Genomic DNA, 23,931 nt, shown 5'->3' with positions numbered 1-23,931 from the left:
GCATTTGCAACCTCAGATCAAGAAGGATCAAGATTGGTAGCCATTATATTTGTACTGTGTGAAATCTACCAATGATATAAGTCAGTGGTGGCGAACCTTTGGCACTCCAGATGTTATGGACTACAATTCCCATCAGCCCCTACAATTGGCCATGCTGGCAGGGGCTGATGGGAATTGTAGTCCATAACATCTGAAGTGCCAAAGGTTCGCCACCATGGATATAAGCTGATCCTGTTCTTCTTTACTCAGAATTTAATACCTGGTCTCTGTGAGACTCAGTCCAAATAAGTGAACTCTGGAGTATGCATCCTTAGTCCTTCTAACAGTCTAACAATTCTAGTTATTTGTAATGATTCACTTTGGGGAAATCAGATTGCGTAGGCAAGGGCCTGCAGGGAAAAATGAATTCTTGAACATCTGAAAAATGTGGACACAAAATGTCGCCGATGAGTGCTTTGCAGATTTCATTCAGGTCTTATGCAACTTTAAAAACCCCATTTGGCTGTGTTTTTGAACAACAACATTGACAGATGAACTGGTTTGTTACATATAGCAGCATTTTCTTTTGTACGGTGGCCTGCCAAAACTATTTTTAGAGGCTGGGGTTAATCATTTTTTTTCCCTGCAGACCGAAAGCAGACATGAGTCTCAATCATATGGCAATTGTCGGAGGAGGTCTCCATATGGATTTGATTGAAGAAATCAAGCATGCAATATATAGGAGAGAAGGTGGTGGGAACATAGTCATAATGAATAAAGGCACTGCAATGTTCACATGACACATCTTTAACAGATTGTACTTTGTGAAATGTGCATCCATATGGCAAGAGGAGCAAGAGTCACATCTAATTAACCTACCATCTTCCTGCATAAAGTCAGGGAACTTGCCTGGTGTTGTTGTATCTTTTGCAGTGACTTGGCAATTCTTTCACTTATTTTCCAGCCTTATTCCTCTGAAATAAAGACAGACTATTTATCAATCATAATGGATCCCGAAGAAGTCCCCTTAGATGAACAATGTGAACGACTTCCTTATGATGCCAGCAAGTGGGAATTTGCCCGGGAAAGGCTTAAACTGGGTAATATATTTGTTACTGTATGATCATATGAAAACACTGGGCCGCTGATGACAAAACAGTTGTTTCTCCTAAGAGATGCATGCTGGCGTTGGTTTCAACTATGGATTTGCTGACTGGGAAGTAGATTCAAATTCTAATGGAGGCAAATTTTAGTTGATTGGGCTTAGTCTCATCCTGAGGGTGCAATTCATGGAACATGATTTATCCTTTCCTGTGTGTGATCTGGTCTGCTGAGAATGGAGGTTCTAGACTGTGTGTGCAAGAACCTCTGTGCCTGGGTTCTGTCCACCTAGGATCTCTGAAGGCATGGGGGTTAGGTGTGAGAACATTAAACACAGTCCTGACCTAACCTCCATCTCCCCGCCCACCCACCCCCAGCCCACCCATGCATTCATTTGTCCTTAGAAGAACAGCTGAATAGGGCTTGAATATCAAGATTACATCCCTTCATTGTTACAGCTCTTCCATTAAGCAGTCTTCGTGTTACTGAACTGCTTTAAAAATAACTTTCAATGCAATTGTTTCCATCTGGCCTTTGCAGAATGTATTTACAATCCAGAAGGAGAGAACAAAGTATAAGTACAGTTTTGCTTCTGCCTTGCATGGACCTGAGCACTGCTTCAGAATTGAATAACAAGTGAGCACTTTTTTGCCCAGAGAGATAAGTCACTCCTGTGCTGAAACTTCTAACATTGTAGGTCTGTACAGGTATGCCTGGAATCCTGGAAGCAATTAGCCAAACCAGAGTCTCAGCCACAAGCAAATATGGGCATCGGCAGTTCTAACATATCTCAATTTGCAGATGCATTTTTGAGAGTAATGTTGGAAATGGCCCTCAAAATATTTCTGGCCTGAAATAAGCACAGGGATCAAGGTGTTTTGCTCAAGATATTCTTTTACGATCTATTCCACATTTCCATTCTCTCTTTTAAAATAAGTGCCAGTACTGCCAGTTTTGAATCTAAAAGGCATTTTTCTTGACTGGCTTGACTCCTGAAAGTGCTCACCTTCATTGCAACATCTTGCTATTCGAGAAAGATATTATCAATTTCTAAATTATTTCATGCTGTCTCTCAGCAATTAGAGGAAGAGAAGGAGGAGGAGGTGGAAGAAGAAGAAGAAGGCGAAAGAGGAGGAGGAGAGGAGGAGGAAGAGTAGTTTGAATTTATATCCCCACTTTCTCTCCTGTAGGGAGACTCAAAGGGGCTTACAATCCTCTTTACCTCCCCCCCCCCACAACGAACACCCTGTGAGGTGAGTGGGGCTGAGAGAGCTCCAAAGAACTGTGACTAGCCCAAGATCACTTAGCCGACGTGTGTTGGAGTGCACAGGCAAATCTAGTTCCCCAGATAAGCCTCCACAGCTCAAGCGGCAGAGCAGGGAATCGAACCTAGTTCTCCAGATTAGAGTGCACCTGCTCTTAACCACTATGCCACTGCTGCTTTTAACCCCTATGCCACCACTACAACCCTGCTTCTAAGCAGGGTTTCTGAGAGTCACTATGGGCCCCAGGACAAAGATTCTACCTGTCCCTCCTATTTGATCCTGATCTAAACCAAGTATCACCCTGTTGGGTGGCCATAAGTCATATACACACACACACACTAGTAAACTTTGAAGAAAAGTGGAGCAACAGCTATATGTCCTGCCTGCCTTTAGTGGCTGCAGGGCAGAACTATCTTACAATCTGAATGCAGTGGCCTGCCAGTTTCAGCTGACTTGGGCCCTAGGAATTTTATTGCTCTAATCCCCCCCCCCCCACACACACACACAACAGCCCTGCTTTTGAGAGGCTAACAGAGCAGTGACAACACAATGGTAAAAAACAATTAAAACACAAACAAGCCCCGAGTAATTATTTTAAGTCTTTTAAAAAGCAATGAGATACATACTGAAACCCACTGCAGCTGATGAATTCAACAGGAGAACAGCAGTGTGGATTAAAACAGGGTTGTGATTGAAAACTGTACTGGAAAGATGTAGTGTAACCATCAGTGCTAGAAAAACAGAACCCCTTTCACCTGTTACTCAGAGGTGTATCGATGGAAAATAGTGCCCACAGCAAGACCTGACATTGGGCCGCTGTAACAGGAAGTGCAACCTTGCACTTGGGGTCCCCAGGGCACTAAACAATTGTTAGCAGAGTGCTGAAAAGACAGACATTCACATGCTGAACTACACATGGAAAGGAGGACTCAGGGGAGCTGTCCAGGAAATTGGAGGCTGAAGGTGGGTTGAGAGAAGAGGGAGCATTGAAGAGGCAGGTGCCGGTCCCTGACCACAGCAACCTCGTTGGCTTCAGGTGGCTGGATTCGGAAATGAGAGGAGAGGACCTTTTCCTGTGTTCCTCATGCACCTCTTCTCAGTCTTTTTCCGAACCATCCTCCAGTCTTTACACACTGGTTCCAGTGGCCACCCCCTACCTGGGGGGAAGTGCATGAAAGAAACAGGGGCTCATTCCCTTTCCCATGTGTGCCTCAGTCCCCACTGCCTGAGGAAGGGAGGGGCTTGGGCTGGTTCCTGGGGTGTTTCTGGGAGTGTGATGGAGGCAGTCAAGGGGGTGCCCTGACTGGGGCTGTGGGCGGCACTGCAGATGTCACTGGCCGGGCTGCAAGGTGAGCTGGTGGGAGGCATTCTCTTCAGGCATTCGGAGGCACTTACACAGCTTGCTTCCTTGCTTCCTTCCTCTGTCGCTGGCACGGCCACAGAGGGTGATGGGTGTGGGTGGCTTTGAGCAGGCCAATTCTAGGAGATGCTATGATCAGTGGGCAGGCTAGTAGGGACGGAGCCCTTTTTCAAGTGACACCCAAGGTATGTGCCATACCTGCCATACTTTAAATACACCACTGCTGTTACCTAAAACTTGAGAAGTGTCAACAAGTGGCTCCAGGGAGGGAAGAATGGGGATACTACTGAGAAGGCTCTGTGCTTTGTGGCCATTTCTTTTGCCTCGCTGAAAAAGGGCACCTGCAACACTACTTTAGATGGAGATTTTAGTGTTTGGGCTTCTTCACATGGCAAGAGGTGGACCTTAAGATGCCACATTGTCCATGTTTTCTAGCTCCCTTGTAAACATGCATTTCCATCTTCCCTTTGACCATAAGCACTGGTACTGAGTCAAGCAGGGGTTCAGACGATAAATGTGGCAAGAATGTATAGCAACATCTATTCCATCTAAGGAGCTGAGGGAGAAACTTGACATGGAAGCGGATTTTAATCCCATCAGTTAAATGTGGAAAAAATAGCACAAACAAAGAATGTTGTGACCATGAATGAAAACCAGATTCTGCAAAGATGGCTGGGTACAGTGTGCTTGTGAAACCCTCTCCTTCATAAGGCCCGACTACGTGGGAGTCTGTCCAACCTCTCATTGACCTTGGCAGCTGGTGCAGCTATTATCTTGCAAATATGAAATGTTCTTGGGGAGTTTCGCTCCAGTGTATTTTTATTCCCACAGATATTATAGGCATGTCTTCCCTTTCCACCTATTTTATTTCCATTTTAAGACCCGTGAACTCTAATGAATTTTAAAAAAACTCCCAATGATTTCTAAAGGAGTGCTCTCTAAACCATATTGTGCTCCTGTCATGTAATTGATTGAAATGCCCGTAAGGCCAATCTTCTTTACAATCCTCTGTGTGTGTAATACTGGCTTAGCTGCCATTGCTTCTTCCTTTCATGTTGGTGGGGGAGCAAGCTTGTTTTCTACTGTTCCAGAGACTAGGATCAGGAGTAATGGGTTCAAGGTGAAGGAAGAGATTGACCTAAACATCAGGAAAAAACTTCCTGTCAGTAAGGGCTGTTTGACAGTGGAATGCACTACCTCGGAGTGTGTTGGAGTCTCCTTCTTTAGAGGTTTCTAAAGAGAGGCTTGATGGCCATCTGTCAGGAGTGCTTTGATTGTGTGTTCCTGTATTGCAGGGTGTTAACTCAGCAAACACTCTGTTATGGAGGGTTTTAACCTCTAAGTCACAAAAAGGTTTGGGCCGAGAAGTCACAAATGAACATCTTCACCTATACGATTACCACACCTTGGGCTCTGAGATCTTCTAAGATCATTGCATGTCCTATGCCGTTTTGAACACAGATGCACACAAACACCATCTTTAAATTCTTACCATTGCTTGAGCACATGCCTCTTACCTTCAAATCTATTCAAATCAGTCCTAGAAAGACAGAGGCAGATTTTATTGCATTGTACCTGAATAAAAATGTGCAGTTCAGCATTGCTCATGAGGGCTGTAATCAGATCATACAATGGCCATTAACCCTCCCTCAGGATTGTCTTTCCACCATAGCAGCTACAGCAGTGGTTCTCAAGCTTCCTAACGCCGCAACCCTTTAATACAGTTCCTCATGTTGTGGTGACCCCCAACACTAACATTTATCCATTTTACAGATGGAGAACACTGATGCAGAGAGTCTTTGGTGACCCCTGTGAAAGGGTCGTTCAACCCCCAAAGGGGTCCTGACCCACAGGTTGAGAACCACCGAGCTACAGTGTCTTTGAATTGTCCATACACTCCAAAGCTTCAGCAGCTTAAGTCAAAAACATATTTAGTAGCTCATTCCCCCAGCATTTGCTACAGAACTCAAGTCATCGAGGCCTACGTTCGTTGAAAGGCATTTCTCCCTGTTTTTAAAAGCAATAATAATTTGAAAATAATTTAAAACAGAAGAGCTACAGGACGTCTATGGATCAAATAAGCTAGACTTGTGTTGTTACATTACTGTGCTAAAGGTCATGCTTCCTATTTGCTCTGAAAAAAAGCCAAACTATATTTGCTAGTGTTTCCAGGGCTTGAAACTGGGGCGGAACATCATGAACTTGAGAGGTCCATGTTTGGTTGCCAACCTCAAGGTAGTGCCTGGCTATCTCACAGCAATATGATTGATCTCTCCAGATGAGAGAGATCAGTTCCTCTGGAGAAAACAGCAGGTGAAGAAGAAGAAGAAGAAGAAGAAGAAGAAGAGGAAGAGGAAGAGGAAGAGGAAGAGGAAGAGGAAGAGGAAGAGGAAGAGGAAGAAGAAGTGGAAGAGGAAGAGGAAGAGGAAGAAGAAGAAGAAGAAGAAGGAGAGGAAGAAGAAGAAGAAGAGGAGGAGGAAGAAGAAGAGGAAGAAGAAGAAGAAGAGGAAGAGGAAGAAGAAGAGTAGTAGTAGTTTGGATTTATATCGCCCCTTTCTCTCCTGTAGGAGACTCAAAGGGGCTTACAATCTCCTTGCCCTTCCCCCCTCACAACAAACAACCTGTGAGGTAGGTGGGGCTGAGAGAGCTCAGAAGAACTGTGACTAGCCCAAGGTCACCCAGCTGGCATGTGTGGGAGTGCACAGGCTAATCTGAATTCCCCAGATAAGCCTCCACAGTTCAGGCAGCAGAGCAGGGAATCAAACCTGGTTCCTCCAGATTAGAGTACACCTGTTCTTAACCACTACGCCACTGCTGCTCCTGGGAATTGATTTGGAGGTTAGACTGACATTATACCCCATTGAAGTCCCTCCACCAAGGTCTACCATTAAATCTCTAATAACTTCCCAACCTGGTGTATACAGCCCTAGGTACATGTTGTCTAATAGCTGCAAAATCCACCTCTGGCCTCTGAGCCTTCATCAGGTCCCACAGAGAATATTTATTTTATTCATTTTAAACATTTTAATGCTGCCTTTTCATCCAACCAGGGTCCCAAAGATGGCAAATATAAAAATATTAAAACATCTTAAATATTAAAATCATTTACAGTAATAAAATAATTCAGTAAAAACATAAACAGCAATGGTGTGTAACCTCAGACTTTATGTTTGGCTGTTAATATGAAGCCTTTGGATTCACCTGGACTGTTCTATTCTTGCTTTGTTTTATTCTTATTTCTAGTTTTTGTATCTCCACCTCTAGCACCCCATCCCACCCCCCACCCCCCATGGAGTTTGATCAACTGGGGGGAACTGGAGATGGAGGTAAAAGCCTGAACTAACAAGCAGGAATTCTAGACTTAAAAAATGGTCAGGATTAAATATGTTCACCCACAGGCTGAAAAGTATTTCTTTATCTTTTATATTAGTTTTATTATATTTGGTACGGTTGCTAGTTGTGGATTAGGGAATTTCTGGAGGTTTGGGATCAGAGCCTGAGTTGGGCATATTTTGAGGAGGGGAAGGACTTCATTTGGGGATGATGCCGGAACGTTCACCTTTCCAAGCAGCCATTTTCTCACTGTGGTCTGGAGATCAGTTGTAATTCTGGGGGGACGCCAGCCCCCACCTGCAGGTTGGTAACCCTATTTGTTTTTTTGTGGAAGTGCCACTACTGAAACAACTCTGCTCCTGGTCCCTTTAGCTTCTGCAGAATATCACAGGTTTGTACCATAGCCTTTCCTGATGGCTGTAGGCACTGAAGGGGGCTGTACAGGGGTATACCACCCAGGGGGATATATAGGGTCAAATGTCCCCGGGCTGCAGCCATTCAGTCATTTGGGGGTGGAAAAACTGCCTCCCGCACCCTTCCTCCTTCCCCTTGGGTCCATACACTGACTTCAAGACTTGGTGCAAAAAAAATTGTTTGGTTGTGGTGGGGGAGGGCGGCCGTCTATACAAGGGGTGAAAAACTCAGATTTTGCACTGGGCTACATTTGCCCTAGATCCGTGGTGGGGAACCTTTGTCACTCCAGATGTTATGGACTACAATTCCCATTGGCCCCTTCCAGCATGGCCAATTGGCCATGCTGGCAGGGGCTGATGGGAATTGTAGTCCATAACATCTGGAGTGACAAAGGTTCGCCACCACTGCCCTAGATACACCTCTGGGGCTGTAGGAAAAAAACAGTCCTTCAAGAACTGGGTCCTTGACTGTTCTGAAGGCCCAATCAAATTTCATCTTAAAGATCTATAGTTGCTTAACAGCTAAAAAAAATCTGTAACTGTAATACTTGTCTTAGATGAGATGGGCTCCAGTTCTTGGAAACTCTAGCCTCAATATAACTGTTAGCCTTTAAGGTGCCCTCCAAAAAAGACTGTTTTTTTTCTTGCTACATCATGGTGATCCCTCTGTAATTTCTTAATGTCTACGTGAGATCTGCCTTTAGTTACAACGGAAAAGGAATTGCACCGGGCGCTTGTAATATAACTCCTCTGTAGGTGATTATCTTCTGAAGCTGCTGGGGAGAAGATTTTTTTGTAGCTTATAAAGGGAGAAGAATTTGTTCCAAGATTTAAAATTTCCATATATCCTGTACAAGTGCTTACAAGCCCATGCTTGGCACCAAAATGTAACATGACTGAAAACAGAATATTAGAGGTTCATGAGAGTTTTCCATGGCACTGAAATTCTTCAGATGGAAAACATATCTGGCATATATACTGATGTTTAATACCCTTGGGGAGATTTAGTGAGGACAGAATGAGATTTATACATCGTTTATTCCAGTGTTCTAAATGGGCTATTATTGGACGCAAAATTCAAATAAATTCTCAGTTTAACAAAAGAGCTTCTTGAGGATAAGTTTAAAAACTGCTGGATTTTTCCCTGGCCGGCATGTGGGTCCTAAAGGCCCCAGAGCAGCAGGTTTCTATAAGTCATACCCCCCCCCCCTGCACTCCCTTTCTATCAGAGCAGAGAAAGACCCCCCAGGAAAGTGAGAAGGCAGCTCTGGACAAGGAATCTTTGCAGTATGGGCAGCAGTAGGCCAAGCCCAAACAAATGGATGGATTAAACGGCCTACTTTGTCAGGAGTTATCTCTTTAAAAGAAGCTCACCAGAGCTGGTTTCTGTGGCACCGCTCCAGTTGACAGACCAGAACCTTGTGAACAGAGTTTAATAAACCAGCTGAATCAGTTTCAGCCTCTGAGCGCTCTTTATGAACATAAGCATTACACACTTCAAGTAGCAGATTTTGAAGTTGTCAATAAGGGACAGTATGTTTTCAGTTATTACTATTATACTGCCACAATTATGAGAGGTACCACTGATGTTTTCTGACTCAGGCACCAAAATGTCTGGGAACATATCTGGGCAGGAGCTTCATAAAGATTTTATGGGAACCAGAGTTCATTCCTGTGTCCATGAGGGGAATGAATGGATGAAGCATGGGCGAGTGATGGTAGTTCCTGTCTACTCCATGTTTTCCAGTTATTGGAGTATACCCCGTCCAGCATAGTTGGGATATGTTTTGTACTGTAATAGGTGATTATAATTGGGATGGTTCAAATGACACCAGAGTGTAGTTTGAATAAAACCACCTTTACCAGGAACTGTGGCAGTCTTACTGTTACAACTTTTTAAAAAGACACAGAAAAGGTTACAAGGGCTCGTTCCATGGGGTTTTTAGCCTCCAGGTAGGGTCTGGAGATCTCCTGGAAGTACAAGTGAACTCCAGATGATACAAGACCTGTTCCCATGGAGAAAATGGCTACTTTGGAGGGTGGGCTCTATGGCATTATGCCATAGGTCCCTCTCCTCCCCAAACCCCTCCCTCTGCAGGCTCCGCCCTCAAATCTACAGGAAGTTTCTAACCTGGAGTTGGCAACCCTGTCATCCCCCACTTTCATGTTTCCCCCACCACCCCATTCATACTTTCAATACATGTGTTTGATCATTTGAAACTCCATGTCTGCTGAAAATGGCGTACGACAGTGCACAGCTGGGAGTAGGTGTACTGCTAAAGGGATGCATGGTTTTTAACATAATTTTTAAGAATTTGTTTTCCCTCAACCTCAAGGTCAAGGGCCTTCCGCAGATTGTCCGTTTGTGACCCTTTTTAGGTCCTGAAAATTAAAATGGCAGATGTAAGAACAATACCATGATCCTCTGAAGATGCCAGCCACAGATGCAGGCGAAACGTCAGGAGAGAATGTTGCTAGAACACGGCCATACAGCCCGGAAACCACACAGCACCCAAATACCTGCAAACATATAAATGTAATTCTTTGGGAAAGTGGACTTTTTGTTTCCATTTTGGTTGGGTGTAATTTTTTTGATAGTAATCGGTGGGACATTAGATATGAGAATTGCTGTGCTAGGGCGTGGTTCAATATAACAGTGTGTGTGTAATATATAAGTAATTTAAAAACTGGCTTGTTTTTGATGTAGGAAAGATACTTGGTCAAGGGGCCTTCGGAAAAGTAATACAAGCAGCTGCTTTTGGGATTAAAAAGTCACCCACATACAAAGTGGTGGCTGTCAAGATGCTGAAAGGTATGGTACAGCGCGATTTTGTTGTCCTTTATCGTGTTCAGAGCATGAGCTCTATTTGTTCCATCATGGAATAGAAAATGTTGACAGAGAGAAATTTTTCTCTCTTTCTCACAATACTAGAACCAGGGGGCATACATTGAAAATGCTGGTGAGAAGAATTAGGACTAATAAAAGGAAACACTTCTTCACACAACGTGTGATTGGTGTTTGGAATATGCTGCCACAGGAGGTGGTGATGGCTACTAGCCTGGATAGCTTTAAAGGGGGCTTGGATAGACTTATGTAGGAGAAGACGATTTATGGCTACCAATCTTGATCCTCTTTGATCTGAGATTGCAAATGCCTAGAGCAGACCAGGTGCTCAGGAGCAGCAGCAGCAAAAGGCCATTGCATTCACATCATGCATGTGAGCTCCTAAAGGCCACTGCGAGTAGCAGAGAGCTGGACTAGATGGACTCTGGTCTAATCCAGCTGCGTTGTTGTTATGTTCTTATGTTTTTGTGACACTTTTTTGCCAGCTCTTCAAGGAAGAGTTGCTAAAAAGGTCTCTGTGATTGACACCCCACAATTGGTGATTATCAAGGGGCATGTGTGCATAAGAGTGAAGCAATGAACTGACCCAGAAATATCCAGTATAGGGCTTGATCCTGAGTTTTTCCTGAGTTTTTCCTGAGTGTGTGTGTGTGTGTGTGTGTGTGTGTGTGTGTGTGTGTGTGTGTGTGTGTGTACACTTTCTCTTGCCTTTGCAGAAGGAGCCACAGCCAGTGAGTACAAAGCTTTGATGACTGAACTGAAGATCCTGATCCATGTTGGTCATCATCTTAACGTTGTGAATCTGCTGGGAGCTTGCACAAAGAGTGGAGGTACCCTGATTAAACACTGCGCAGCCATTTGTTAGAGCTAAGTTCTCAATGTTGCGCTCAGCTGAACTTTATGTGTATGACTAGATAGGTAGCTGGTGTGTTGGAGTGGTTAGAGTGCTGGAGCGTCCATTGACGCTCACTGGATGACCAAGGGCTCTCAGCTTAATCTACTTCACAGGTTTGCTGTGAGGATGAAATGGAGGAAGGAAGAGTGACGTAAGCCAAAGTTGGTTCCCGTTTTGTGGTGCTAACTCTAGCCTGGGAAATTTCTGGAGATTTTGGGGCAGTGCCTATGGAAATGAGAATTTGAAGGACTGCCTCCTTCCATTTGTCTCTGTCTACCAGCTATGATCATGAGGCAGCCGTCTGTTGGTTCTCTGATCACTTAAGAGTGGCCCATTTGGCATTGATGGTCGACCAGAGCCTGGAGCTGTTCCGTTGTGACTCTGGCTCTGTGGAATGGTCTCCCTGAGCCCCCTCCTTGACGATCTTCAGGAGTCATAGCAAGGCCTGTCTGTTTGTCAGCACTTTTGAGGGATTTGAATGACAGGCATCTTTTAAGGGGGCAGGGAGGACTGATTTGGGGCTTGCTCAGAGGTGTAGCAAGGGGGAAAACCGCCCTGTGCACTGGTGCATCCTCCGCCCCTACCACGCCCACGCCCCACCCCGGAACACCTCCACCATGCCCCCAGAACACCATCGCCACACCCCCACCGGGGCTTGCGCCTGGTGCGTTGTGCACCCCCCGTCCCCTTGGAGCTACGCCTCTGGGTTTGCTGTTTTATTTTTGGCTTTAGCTGGGGATGCTCCAACTATTTGTAAGCAATAACAGTTGGACCACAGAGGACTGCTGGGTATACATATTTTAATAGAATAATAAAATAAAGAAATGGGCAGGAATTTCATGTATGGTCTACCAATCGTTTTGAGCCTGTGGGCACATTTGGAATTCTGACATGGCGCGGTAGGGGCAGCAACAAAATGACTGCCCCATGAGGCGGAGTCAGCCACAAAATGTTTGCCATGGTTGTCATTGTTTTCCAGGGCAAATTATCTCTGTAGTCTGGACTGGTGATCAGTTGTAATTTAAGGAGAACTCCAGGTTCCACTTGGAGGCTAGCCTTTATTTATTTCCTTTATATACCACTTGTCACCATTGGAAAGACAAGTGGGATATAAAGTACATAAATAGAAAATATGTGTCCTACTTCTTTGTGAAATAAACAGCTTGTAAGATGGGCTATTAATATTACTGTGCTGGCACATAAAACAGCTCTAATATTATTGTATTTAGCAGTGACAGTTCTTTCACCTTAATTCTGTCTTGATGGGGTGTGGTGTAAATACATTTATGAATCATGGATCTGCATTCTAATTTGGATCAAACAGCCCTATTAATTTTCAGGAAAGAAAAGAGGAAACAAATACCACAGCCTGGGATAAAGTGAAAGCAACATAGATTTCTTTAAAAGAAATGATATTCTAAATGGGTGGTTCTCAACCTGGGGTTTGCTCACCTACAGGGGTATGCGCCAGAGCATTTGGGGATACATGAAAAAAATTACATAATAGGTTTGCTAATATGGGAAATGGATTACCAAGGAATATGCAAATGAAGAAAGGTTGAGAACCACTGTTCTAAATTATTTAAATTATCTTAGCCTTCAAACACAGGAATGAAGAAATATAAAGTATGCACTGAACACTACAAGTGTATTGCTCTCGTTCACAGGGCCACTAATGGTGATTGTTGAATATTGCAAATATGGAAATTTATCAAGCTACTTGAAGAGCAAGAGGAATTTTTTCCTCACAAACAAGGTAAAAAGTTCAATTGCCCCCATTGTTTCCATTCGACCTTCTTCCTAATGAGAGAATTCTCCTGGGCTTTGTGTGGCTGAGCAAGGCAAAAAAAAAAATACTAATCAAGACAGCAAATCGTGAGCAAGTCTGATTGGAATCCTACTCAAATCTACTCCATGAGGGTTACTCCCAGGAAATTATTTTTAGAATCACACAGCAAGGGCGCAGAGAGTCTTGCAGCAAAGCTTGCTATTTGTTTGTTTGATTAATCTGTAGCTCATTACAGCAGCCACAGGTTTGACCCAGGCCCATCAATCCCATGTTACAGAAGAATGTAACCATGTAAAACCTTTGCTGCTTTATATGCGGTCAGATTCTTCAGTAAAATGGTGCTGGTGGCCACCAGTCAAACTCGTGGCCACTGTGACACATAGGTAGTGTGACCAGACGTCCCGCTTTTAAGCAATTTGTCCCATGTCCCGTGGGGTTTTTTAAAATCTCCCGATTTTTGGAAGGCTGCCGCACTGCCTTCTGGAGCGCTCCCCTTTTTCCGCCCTGTCACAGGGCGGGAAACAGGGGGGCGCCCCAGAAGGCAGTGCGGCAGCCTCCCGTGCCCGCGGCCACAGGAGAGCACTGCCTTTTGGGGCGCTCCCCAATTTCCCGCCCAGTCACGTGGGGTGACTGTGAGCCATGCCCATCTCCATAATAGACTCCATAGAGCTGTACCCTAGGGAATGCACCACTGCAGGCTAGGATTTTTTCACAGAAATATACACAGCACACAGTGCTGGGCAATATCCTTCCACCCACCTCCTTAGAGGGTGTTACAAACTTTGCATCTCCCAGAAACCTGCTTATGGTGCATATATTAATGAGAAAACATTTGGAAGACAGTAGAAAAAGAGGAAGACCCGCCATGAGATGGATTGACTCAATAAAGGAAGCCTCAGCCGCCGGTTTGCATGACCTGAGCAAGGCTGTTAATGAGAGAACGTTTTAGAGGTCATTGATGAATAAGTCAGAAGTGACTTGATGGTGCACATGTGAACAGGACTGGCATTCTTGTTCCACCCCCTCTTTCACAAGAAGTAAAATCAGACTTTTTGGGGAAGGCCAAGTCTATCAGATGAGGGAGCAGATCTCCCTGTGGCTCCCAGTTTTAAAGCAGTGGGGAAGCAAGGGAAGAGCTTGTCTACTTTCCCTCTGCCCCATTCAACTCCAGGGTGCTGCAGGGCTTCCAGCCCCTCAACAGAGCACAAGGAAGAGGGTGGGAAGAGGAGAGAGGGTTGCATCAGGCATCCTCAACTGTCACCAGTTCCAAAACTCTCCTCCCCCTGTGAGTGCCCTAATTTCTGCCTCCTGCCCCATAAGTCCCACATGCCCAAAACCTACCGCAACCACTGTCAACACACAGTCCTTGAAAGGAGGAGGTGGAAAGACAAGGAACAGGAAGGTCCTGCAAATGGGAGAGCGGAGTGTCCCTCAGGTAGGGGAAGGAGGGAGATTAGCAAGGCCAGGAAAGGTTATCTGAGGATCTATGTCTCCCACTTCATTGAACTTGGCATCTTTGAACATCTCCTCAGGAACCTTTAGCTCCCTCTCCTCTTTGTTCGCCATAGTCTCACCCAATTAACTGCCAAAGTTTCTGCTGACCAAGGGTTGCAGCTCCCATTTGAGGCTCAGGATCTCCTCCCTTCCTCCCCCCACTTCCTAGCAGTAGCTTATTTGGGGGAGCAGAGTGCACGTGCGGCAGAACAGACCCTTTCTTTTGAACTGTTGAACCTCCTCCACCTCCTAGCAAGCAGCCTAATCAGGGGAAGAGGGCATGCATGCTGCACAATGAGCCACCAATTCTGGGCAATTGAGCCACCCACCCCCACCTCCTAGCAGCAGCCTCATTGGGTGTGGAGGGTGCACATGATGCAAAATCTTTGCTGAGCAACTGAGCCTCTTGCATCTCCTAGCAGCAGATTCATTGAGGGTAGAGGGGTCACACACTGCAAAACAAGCCATTTCTTCTGGGCAACAGGGTCTCTCCCTTCCTGCTGCAACCCCCTTTCTGCCTGCCACCCAGCACATCTGCCCCCCCCCTCACCCCTACTAGAACCAGCCCCACAACCTGGAGTTAAGGGGAAATGACCAGACAGGCTTCCTTGGCCGATAACGTTCCATAGCTTTGCTCAATTGTCCGGATCATCTCCAAGGAAGTGAATGTTCTGCAGAGGTGAACATTAATTTATGGAGTGACTGAACTTCCCAAGGCATTCCACGGATGATTGAATGGAATCACACAAAAATCTGGTGGCACTGTGGAGCCAAAGCTCTCCTGTTGATTTTGCTGGAGGTGGCACTCACATTTGTTCTAACCAGTGAAACAAAACATTCTTAGCTCTGGCTGGATGCAGCCACTGATTTCTGTTATCTTATTTGTCTCCTCTATCCTGTGGTCCTTTGCCAAAATGATTTATTTTCTGGTTTCAAAGGATGCATCAGTTCGAGTAGAGCTGACGACAGGGGAGAAGGATGTTGAGCCGATCGATGTTCAAAACAGGAGGCTGGAGAGCATCCCAAGTAGTGAGAGCTTAGCAAGCTCTGGGTTTCTGGAAGATAAAAGTTTGAGTGATGAGGAAGAGGAGGGTATGTATTAATTCTTTCCTTTTTTGTCTGCGGCTGGTGATATTTTTACAGCACACTCTGCATCTTTGACATTTTCTTTCTCCATTTATCACTCTTGTAAACATCCGTGGGAGATACTCAGATCCCAGAAAAGATAGTTTAAAATAAGTATATTTAGAGCATTACACAATTCAACAGGAAAGTGTGTGACTGTTTTAGTGGGCTCTTCCTTGGGAGAGGTTCTCAGCAACGTGCAAGTATTTTTTTTCCTCTGACTGGCAAACTGACTTGCAGACATTCTTTGGAGTGCACATGATGCGCTGACAGAGCAAAGTCATGTTGATCTTTTATGCACTGGATTCATTTCAGATGCTGATGATTTTTACAAGTGGCCCCTCACCATGGAAGATCTAATTTCTTACAGTTTCCAGGTGGCCAGAGGCATGGAGTTCTTGTCATCTCAGAAGGTTGGTGTCCTCCTAAGCATTTGGCTTCCAAGAAGCATACTGATGGTAATACTGGAAGACAGCATTTTGTATCGCCCCTTCTGTTTTAGGAGTTCTTGACTAACAGAAATGTTGGTTAGTTGAGTGCATGGTGGGCAGTCTCCGTCTGGATAAATGGGGCACAAATTGTGCAAGCCTCATTATCTATCTATCTATCTATCTATCTATCTATCTATCTATCTATCTATCTATCTATCTATCTATCTATCTATCTATCTATCTATCTATCTATCTATCTATCTATCTATCTATCTATCTATCTATCTATCTATCTATCTATCTATCTATCTATCTATCTATCTATCTATCTATCTATCTATCTATCTATCTATCTGATTTCCATACCGTCACTCCCCTTCTGTGCTTTGGGCAGTTCACAACAATATACAAACAAGTAAAATACAATGCTATAAACTTTTAAAACAATAGCTCAGTTTAAAATCTATACTACAATTAACTCAGATGTCAGACACTATCAGTGAGCTCAAGAGTTCCATAAAGGAGAGGATGGAAAAATTCCTCCTAGCAGAGGGAATGGCAGGACAAATGCTGGATGGTGAGGGGGAAGGCCAATGAAGACAACCATTGCCACCTCAACCATATGGTGGAGCAGCTCTGTCTTGCAGGCTCTGTGGAACTGATTAAGGTCCCACAGATCCCACAAGACTCATCAGATAGAGCATTCCACCATATATGTTAATATGGCACAATCAGCAGAAATCAAAAGCAAGCCTGTCACAAGATTACCATAAGATTGCAACCATGGTGCTTTTACAGCCATTACTTCCTTATTCTGTTTCCTGACTGGCCTTGCTACTGAAATTTCCTAACTGTGGTCTTGCAACTGGATAATACCATAACACAGAAGTCCCAAATCATTTCGGTTTTTATTATATGCTTCAAGTTACATTAGCTGCAGAATCTAAAACAGTGATACATCCCTTAGTAATATTTCACAGATTAACCATGTATCTATTTGAGTTGTCACAGAGAACCAGTATGGTGTAGTGACTAAGAGCGGTGGATTCTAATCTGAAGATCCAGGTTTGATTCGCCTCTCCTCCACATGAGCTTTGTTGCTGGGAGACCTTGGGCTAGGCACAGTTGGTTCAGAACTCTCTCAGCCCCACCAACCTCACAAGGTGTCTGTTGTGGAGAGAGGAAGGGAAAGGAGTTGGGGCATTTCCCCACTCACCATGCCCCCCGCTATGCCGCACGCTGCTCTCAGTGCACGTCATTTCTGGCACGCGCCCAGGCATCCCCACGACCCCGCGGGGTCATCAAAAGGCGCCATTTACAAGAGCGCCAGGAATGACGTGCGCTGAGGGGCGCAACAGCGGCAGCGTCAGGGCGGCTGCGTTGTCGCCGCCTCTGTCATGGGGAGTGCCAGGGGACCCCGCGCTACTTGAGGAGAGTAGCACGGGGCTTAAGGTAAGTGGGGAAAGTCCCTTGGTAAGCCGCTTTGAGACTACTTATGGCTGAACTGGGGTATAAAAACCAACTTTTATTTAAAATATCTCTGTGGAAAGGGGCCTCACATTTAAATGCTGCAATTATATGTAACCTTTAGGCCAGCTCAATAAGAAAATATGAACTGCAGCAATTTTTAAAAAGTGAAAAATCGTTAGAGATTCAAGAGATGTGTGCTAAGAATTAAGGAACCGCAGTGAGTTTGTGCAACCGTTTTCTTGTAGTGCCTCCATCGTGACTTAGCAGCCAGAAACATCCTTTTATCTGAAAACAACGTTGTGAAGATCTGTGATTTTGGCCTTGCAAGAGATATTTATAAGAATCCTGACTATGTGAGAAAAGGCGACGTAAGTCAGCAGGCTGCTCTTTGACCTGTTGTTTATCGGACTGAACTGCTTGCAAAAATGTTCTCGAAATGTTTACATTCCCTGTACTTAAAAGGACCCTGAAAGAAATCGTGGGTTTTTTGAATGTGAAGATGAGCAATCCAGATGAGTTGTATACACAGGGACCGTTTGCATCCTCCCCAACAATGCTCGGAAATGCTCCCCAGGCGCTGGTGTTTGAATAGTTTACTTGTTTATATTTGCTCCACAGCTAGCCTTGCCAAAGCTGAAGCTGAGAAAGGGCTTTAGCTCTTCGTGCAAAAGAAAGTGGGAGTTTGCCTTTTTTTCATCGGGACTTAGCAGGGCTTAAATTTCAGACGGGGCTCATCAAAACTAGGCCCCAGGAGCTATTGCTTCAGTTCCGGGACCCATAGGCACTTGTGGGGCTCCCCTTAGATCATGTGAATTCATGTTCTTTAATCAGAAGCTGAGAATAATCCCACTGCCTGAGAATAATGCCACTCCCTGGGAAGAGTTAAGAAGTTATATCCCTAGAACAGAGCAAACTAATGCACACCTAGTCCAGAGCATTCAATCTAGTATTGGGCGCAGAATTTAGCATTCTGGAAATCTCAATATTGAGCTTGTTTTTTAAAAAATCGAGTCCTTTGTGCAATGAAGAAAGATTGGAAGTATACACGAAACGCTTGGTAAAATTTCAAAGGCCAAAATGAGACTGAGTACTTACTGAGTATGAGACAGGGCTTCAGTTCCCTGCCTTTCCCCTTGTTTCTTCTGATAATGGCAGAATAAATGAAGATCATTAAATCTCAAATTGGTTTGAACTGGGTAATTTACACACATGGCAGGGTTCACCTGTTCTCAGCATTACCTGACATAGAGTGATGGTATGTTTTATTTAATCACTTTCATGCTGCTTTTCTCCCCAGAAGAACCCAAAGCAGTTGACAAAAAGAAGTTTCCAAATTTAAAAAAAACCCTAATATACTAACAAAAATAAACATATCATGCACCATTCTAGGAATTTCTCAAATCTACCAAATTTTCCCAAATTTGTCATAGAGATCTGGAGAATTCCTAGAATGTTGCATGATACCATTACTGTTGCTTCTGGCTATGTACCAAGAAGTGATACCATGACATTATGCAGCACTGCTCTCTCCTCCAGAGTTCCTATTTCTCTGGAGCTTTATGCTGGCAGGGGATTATGGGAACTGTAGTCCATAACATCTGGAGGGCTGCAAGTTTGACACCAATGCTCTGGAGGGAGGAAGTATTGTGGAAATCTGGCCACCATGAGAGGCAAAGTGGCCTGTGTAGCTTGCAAGCTGCAGGCCAAGAATCGTTTGGCTCATGCCCAAGGGCTCACACCTCTAGCCCTTTCTCACCATCATTATTGTGCTCATGAACAAAGCTGCCTAGAATATCTTTGGCTTGTATTTGGGCATTGACTAAAGCCCAAAATAGACTCTCTGGAGAGGGCTTCCCCACCTCTCTCTGGCACTCCACAGCTGGGTGATTGTTTAAAAGACAATATTACAGTTTCCCTACAATTTTGGGGTTTACATGGCCTAGGGCTTTGCATTTTAGGTATTTAAATACTTATACCCCACTTTTCTATATAAAATCTTATGTTCTAAAATCTCCCCAACCTACTTAGAAGATATACATATGTATATATGTGTATATATATATATGTATATGTGTGTGTGTGTAAAATATGTATATATGTGTGTGTAAAATATGTATATATATGTGTGTGTATATATATGTGTATGTGTGTACACACACCCACACCCACAAGCGGGCCCAGCCACGCGTTGCTGTGGCAATTGTCCTTCTCATCAGAACCCACACAGATGTCCATGCAGGTCCAATGATCCCCAGCATAGCCTTTTGGGGTGGTCAAATGGAATCCCTCTTTCCCTTTTCAGTGCACATCGTTATATGGTGCTGTCTTGTTTTTTTAGTATAAGGTAACCCTTTCCATTCCACAGCGGATCTGTCCAGAATGCAAATCCCACTGTCCATGAGGCTGGTTGACACGCACAGTCCTGGCTTGGGTAAGGCAGAACTGGGGCAAGGATGCTATCCCAGTCAGGCAGCAGAGGCAGGGTGGATTGATGCCAGCTCCCTGGGTTCTTAAAGGGCCACGTGCAAAAGAAGCAGAGCCAGTAGTATTGGTTCGCCCCCACCCCGCGGAATTTATATGAAGAAAAAGGCAAACTCCAGCTTGCTTTTAGTAAAAGAGAGCTGTGGCGAATATGGGTGAGGAAGTGGGTAAGTGATGTTTGGATGTGAGGGAGGGCAGAGTGAGGTGTGTGAGGATGATCTGGTTGTGTGTTGTATGGTAGCAGTGGGTGAGGCACAGAGAGTGAAAGTTACCTGCGTGTGAGGGGGGGGGAACCCCACCTGACGTCTCACACGGCAAAGTGTGTATGTGTTTCACTTCCGCTCGTATTACCTAACAGTGTTACCTATTTACTGTTATCTCTGCTCATCTGCACGAACATTCTAAGCCCTCATACCAAGCCCTCAGACCACAGACAGACAGGCTGCACAAACATTTAAGGGTGACAGTTAAACAGAGGCAGCTTCATGACCTGATGCGCCTGTCCCACCCAAATATATGAGGTGTTTTATTTTTAATGAAACATAAGCTTAAAGGCAATAAAAAGTAGTAAGAAGATAGATTCAAGAAAATGTGTATTTAGACCTATAAAATGTTTTTATGATAAAAAAATTAATCTATGATTTAATGTTGAACCAAAAAAAATCAGAAAAAGTTCTGAACAAAAACAATTCAAAAGAAAAATCTAAAAATATTTTCTAAACTTTTAATAAAATGTCATAAAGTATTTTCTTTGTAATCAAATGCTTTTCATGAGAGTTTCTGAAGTCCGATTTTTAATGTAAGCCTTGCGATTGATGAGAAGAGGCAATTTTATGTTCGGGTTAATATTCATTAAGGAGCAGCAGTGGCGTAGTGGTTAAGAGCAGGTATACTCTAATCTGGAGGAACTGGGGTTGATGCCCCGCTCTGCCGCTTGAGCTGTGGAGGCTTATCTGGTGAATTCAGATTAGCCTGTGCACTCCCACACACGCCAGCTGGGTGACCTTGGGCTAGTCACAGTTCTTCGGAGCTCTCTCAGCCCCACCTAACTCACAGGGTGTTTCTTGTGAGAGGGGAAAGGAAAGGAGTTTGTAAGCCCCTTTGAGTCTCCTATAGGAGAGAAAGGGGGGGATATAAATCCAACTCTTCTTACTAAGACCACCCGTTTTTCCAATTTTTCTCCCCCCCCCTCCAAATCCTCCATTGGCCCCCATTATGAACCACTGATCTAGGTTACATTTTCTCCTTTCTACATAGGATCCATCAGTCTTCATGGAGAAACCTAATGGCATGCAGCCCAATCCTATTATACTCAGAAATAGGTCCCATTGAGATCAATAGGACTTAGTTCTTAGGACTGCAGCCTAAATCTAATTGTGAAACAGATGCATTGACAAGTTAACTTCTGAGTTCCCTGGCCAGTCAAAAATCTTTGATTTTATTACAGGCCCGTCTGCCCCTCAAATGGATGGCACCAGAGTCTATATTTGATAAAATCTATAGTACTAAGAGTGATGTTTGGTCTTATGGAGTGCTGTTGTGGGAAATATTTTCTTTAGGTAAGTAGCAGTCACCTTCTTTAAAAAAAGTTAATCTACCATATCCTAAGATCCGCAAAAATAAACTCACGTCCAGTGCACTATGAAATGTTGTACATCAAGGTGGTTTAAGAAAATGTTGTATGGTTTACTCATTGTTTTTACTAGAATTGTTATGGTCTTGAGTACGATTCTTTTCAGTCTGTTCTATGCTCTGTACAGAAGGCTCCTTACTTGCTCTTTCTGAAGCCTCAGAGGAGGTTCATTTTCACCCCCATCTTTCTTCGTTCCCCCAGCTGGGTCCTCTGCTGCCTAGAGCCCAGACCAATTTGTCCTCATTGGCCTCTCTCTGACTTTTGAAGTCCAGTCTAAAGAGGAGATGCCCTAACTTGAATAACCCAGGCTAGCCTGATCTTGCCAGATCTCAGAAGCAGGGTCCACCATGGCAAGTATTGGGATGGGAGACCTCCAAGGAATACCAGGGGCATGACATGGAGGCAGGCCATGGCAAACCATCTCTGAATGTCTCTTGCCTTGAAAACCCCAATGGGGATCTCTGTATGTCAGATCCTGTAAAGGTAACAGTAGTCCTCTGTGCAGGTGCTGGGCGATGCCCATAGGGTGATGCTACACTACAATGTTTACTTGATAGACTATGGTTACCCCAGCAACTGGGTATTCATTTTACCAACCCCAGAAGGACGGAAGACTGAGTCAACCTTGAGCCTGCTACCTGAAACCAAATTCCATCAGGACTAAACTCAGGTTGCAAGCAGAGCTTTGACTTGATGGCAGAAAAAAAAAGAGGAAGTGGATGTACCTATAGCTTCCTGGCTCTTGGAGGTCTTCCTTCAAGAGCTGGAGTGCTGATTGGATGGTAACTCCAGCCTCGTACTTCCCTTTTTAAATCCCTTCCTTCCTTGTTTTAACCCCATAATTGCCTTCCTGATCACTCTGTCTTTCTTCAGGTAGATCTATGTTGCTGGTTTCTAACCACACACCCAGCAGGGTTCCACCAAGGCTGGAACACTATCACTAGTGGGACCTTTCCTGACCTTTCCTGAGAGTAGTAAGAGAATATATAATAATCACCCTATTTGCAGAGTTTAAGGAATTTAGGAATTTCAGGATTTGATTCCAGACAGTATTACCTCTTTGGTGGTATTTCCTACCTGCTTTAACAAAGTTTCTGGCTTACCTCGAATATATAGAAGAGAAACAGCCCTAAAAAATGTCAACAACAACAAAGAATAGCCCAGCAGGAAGTTCTGTAGAGTGTTGATATTCTCAGCACTGCAATGGTCAACCACAGCTCTTTGCATGAGAGCAGGCGAGGGGGGTGCCAAGGCAATACAGCCAGTCACAATAACCCCTTGGATCACAGAGTGCCAGGCCTTTGCCATTTCCAGATGCTTCCTCCTTGCACCGATCAATGCGGCTCACAGGCAAACAAATGCCAAGAGCATTGTCTCAGCATGAACCAGAGCAGGGCATCTGGGATGAAAATGCTGAGTGAGGATTAAAAAAAAAAGCAAAATGTAGGATACAAAAATTCATCCTGTAAAGGAAACAACAATTTCATTCATCAAAGAAGAATGGCTGGAGAGACAGACACAACAACAGAGGAAGTCAGACCATGCATGCAGATCCTTAGACAAATAGTCTTTGGGGTAGTCTAGGATATGTCAGTGGTGGGGAGGGGAAGTTCTTGCTTCTGAATTAACTCTTAGTACCCTGGGAAAGGATGGCCAGATGGAAATGTTAGCTCAGAGAGAGGATATAGAAAATACAAGGGGTTTATTTTAAATTAATGGTGTTCACTAAGCTAGCGTCCCATCATCTCAAAGAAACATCCACCCATCTCAAAAGGAACAGAGGTAAAAATTCAGAGGAAGAAGGTGTCAGGAGCAACAGCCACAACCTTCCAGTCTGAGGGAGGCTGGCTGTCCCAAGTGCGAAAGCAGGATACTGCTTTGAAAGTTCATATTAGAAGGCTTTACGCTCAGAGATTCACTGACTGCCTTAGTTTTGGATGCTCTTGAAAATGGCTGGTTCCTTTCAAATACATGATAATTCTGAAGCACAATCCATATAAAACTCCCCATGTTTCATAGTCCGCAAAAGAACAATAAATTAGAAAAAATGGCTGTTGTGGGCTTTCTGGGTTGTGTGGCCACTGGCTGGTAGTTTTTGCTCCTAACGTTTCTCCTGCATCTATGGCTGGCATCTTCAGAGGCATGACATAGTGTTTCTCTGTGTGACACACTCTGTAGGTCCCTAGACCAGCGATTCCCAACCAGGGTTCCGTGGTACCCTGGGGTGCCGTGAGCATGTCCCAGGGGTACCGCGGCAATGCTACCAGCCCCCCTCACTTTTGCAGTGTCTCCCACCGGCACCAGCAAGGATATGGAG

The 23,931-nt window shown here is 44.5% G+C and overlaps 1 protein-coding gene across 3 annotated transcripts in view; it reads left to right on the top strand.

Moving 5' to 3' along the window:
• FLT1 (fms related receptor tyrosine kinase 1) overlaps positions 1–23,931 on the top strand; it is a 122,797-nt gene that overhangs the window by 86,053 nt on the left and 12,813 nt on the right. For all 3 annotated transcript variants that reach the window (XM_048494633.1, XM_048494632.1, XM_048494631.1), the window contains exons 17-24: positions 944–1,079; positions 10,159–10,263; positions 11,013–11,126; positions 12,859–12,947; positions 15,413–15,566; positions 15,915–16,012; positions 17,746–17,868; positions 21,429–21,540. In XM_048494633.1, the coding sequence (XP_048350590.1) occupies positions 944–1,079; positions 10,159–10,263; positions 11,013–11,126; positions 12,859–12,947; positions 15,413–15,566; positions 15,915–16,012; positions 17,746–17,868; positions 21,429–21,540 (931 nt within the window). The remainder of the gene's footprint in view (positions 1–943; positions 1,080–10,158; positions 10,264–11,012; positions 11,127–12,858; positions 12,948–15,412; positions 15,567–15,914; positions 16,013–17,745; positions 17,869–21,428; positions 21,541–23,931) is intronic.

The sequence above is a fragment of the Sphaerodactylus townsendi genome, linkage group LG04, assembly GCF_021028975.2.
Source record: "Sphaerodactylus townsendi isolate TG3544 linkage group LG04, MPM_Stown_v2.3, whole genome shotgun sequence".
Lineage (NCBI taxonomy): Eukaryota > Metazoa > Chordata > Lepidosauria > Squamata > Sphaerodactylidae > Sphaerodactylus > Sphaerodactylus townsendi.
The sequence above is the reverse complement of the archived record's forward strand: the minus strand, read 5'-3'. Positions and strand labels throughout refer to the sequence as shown.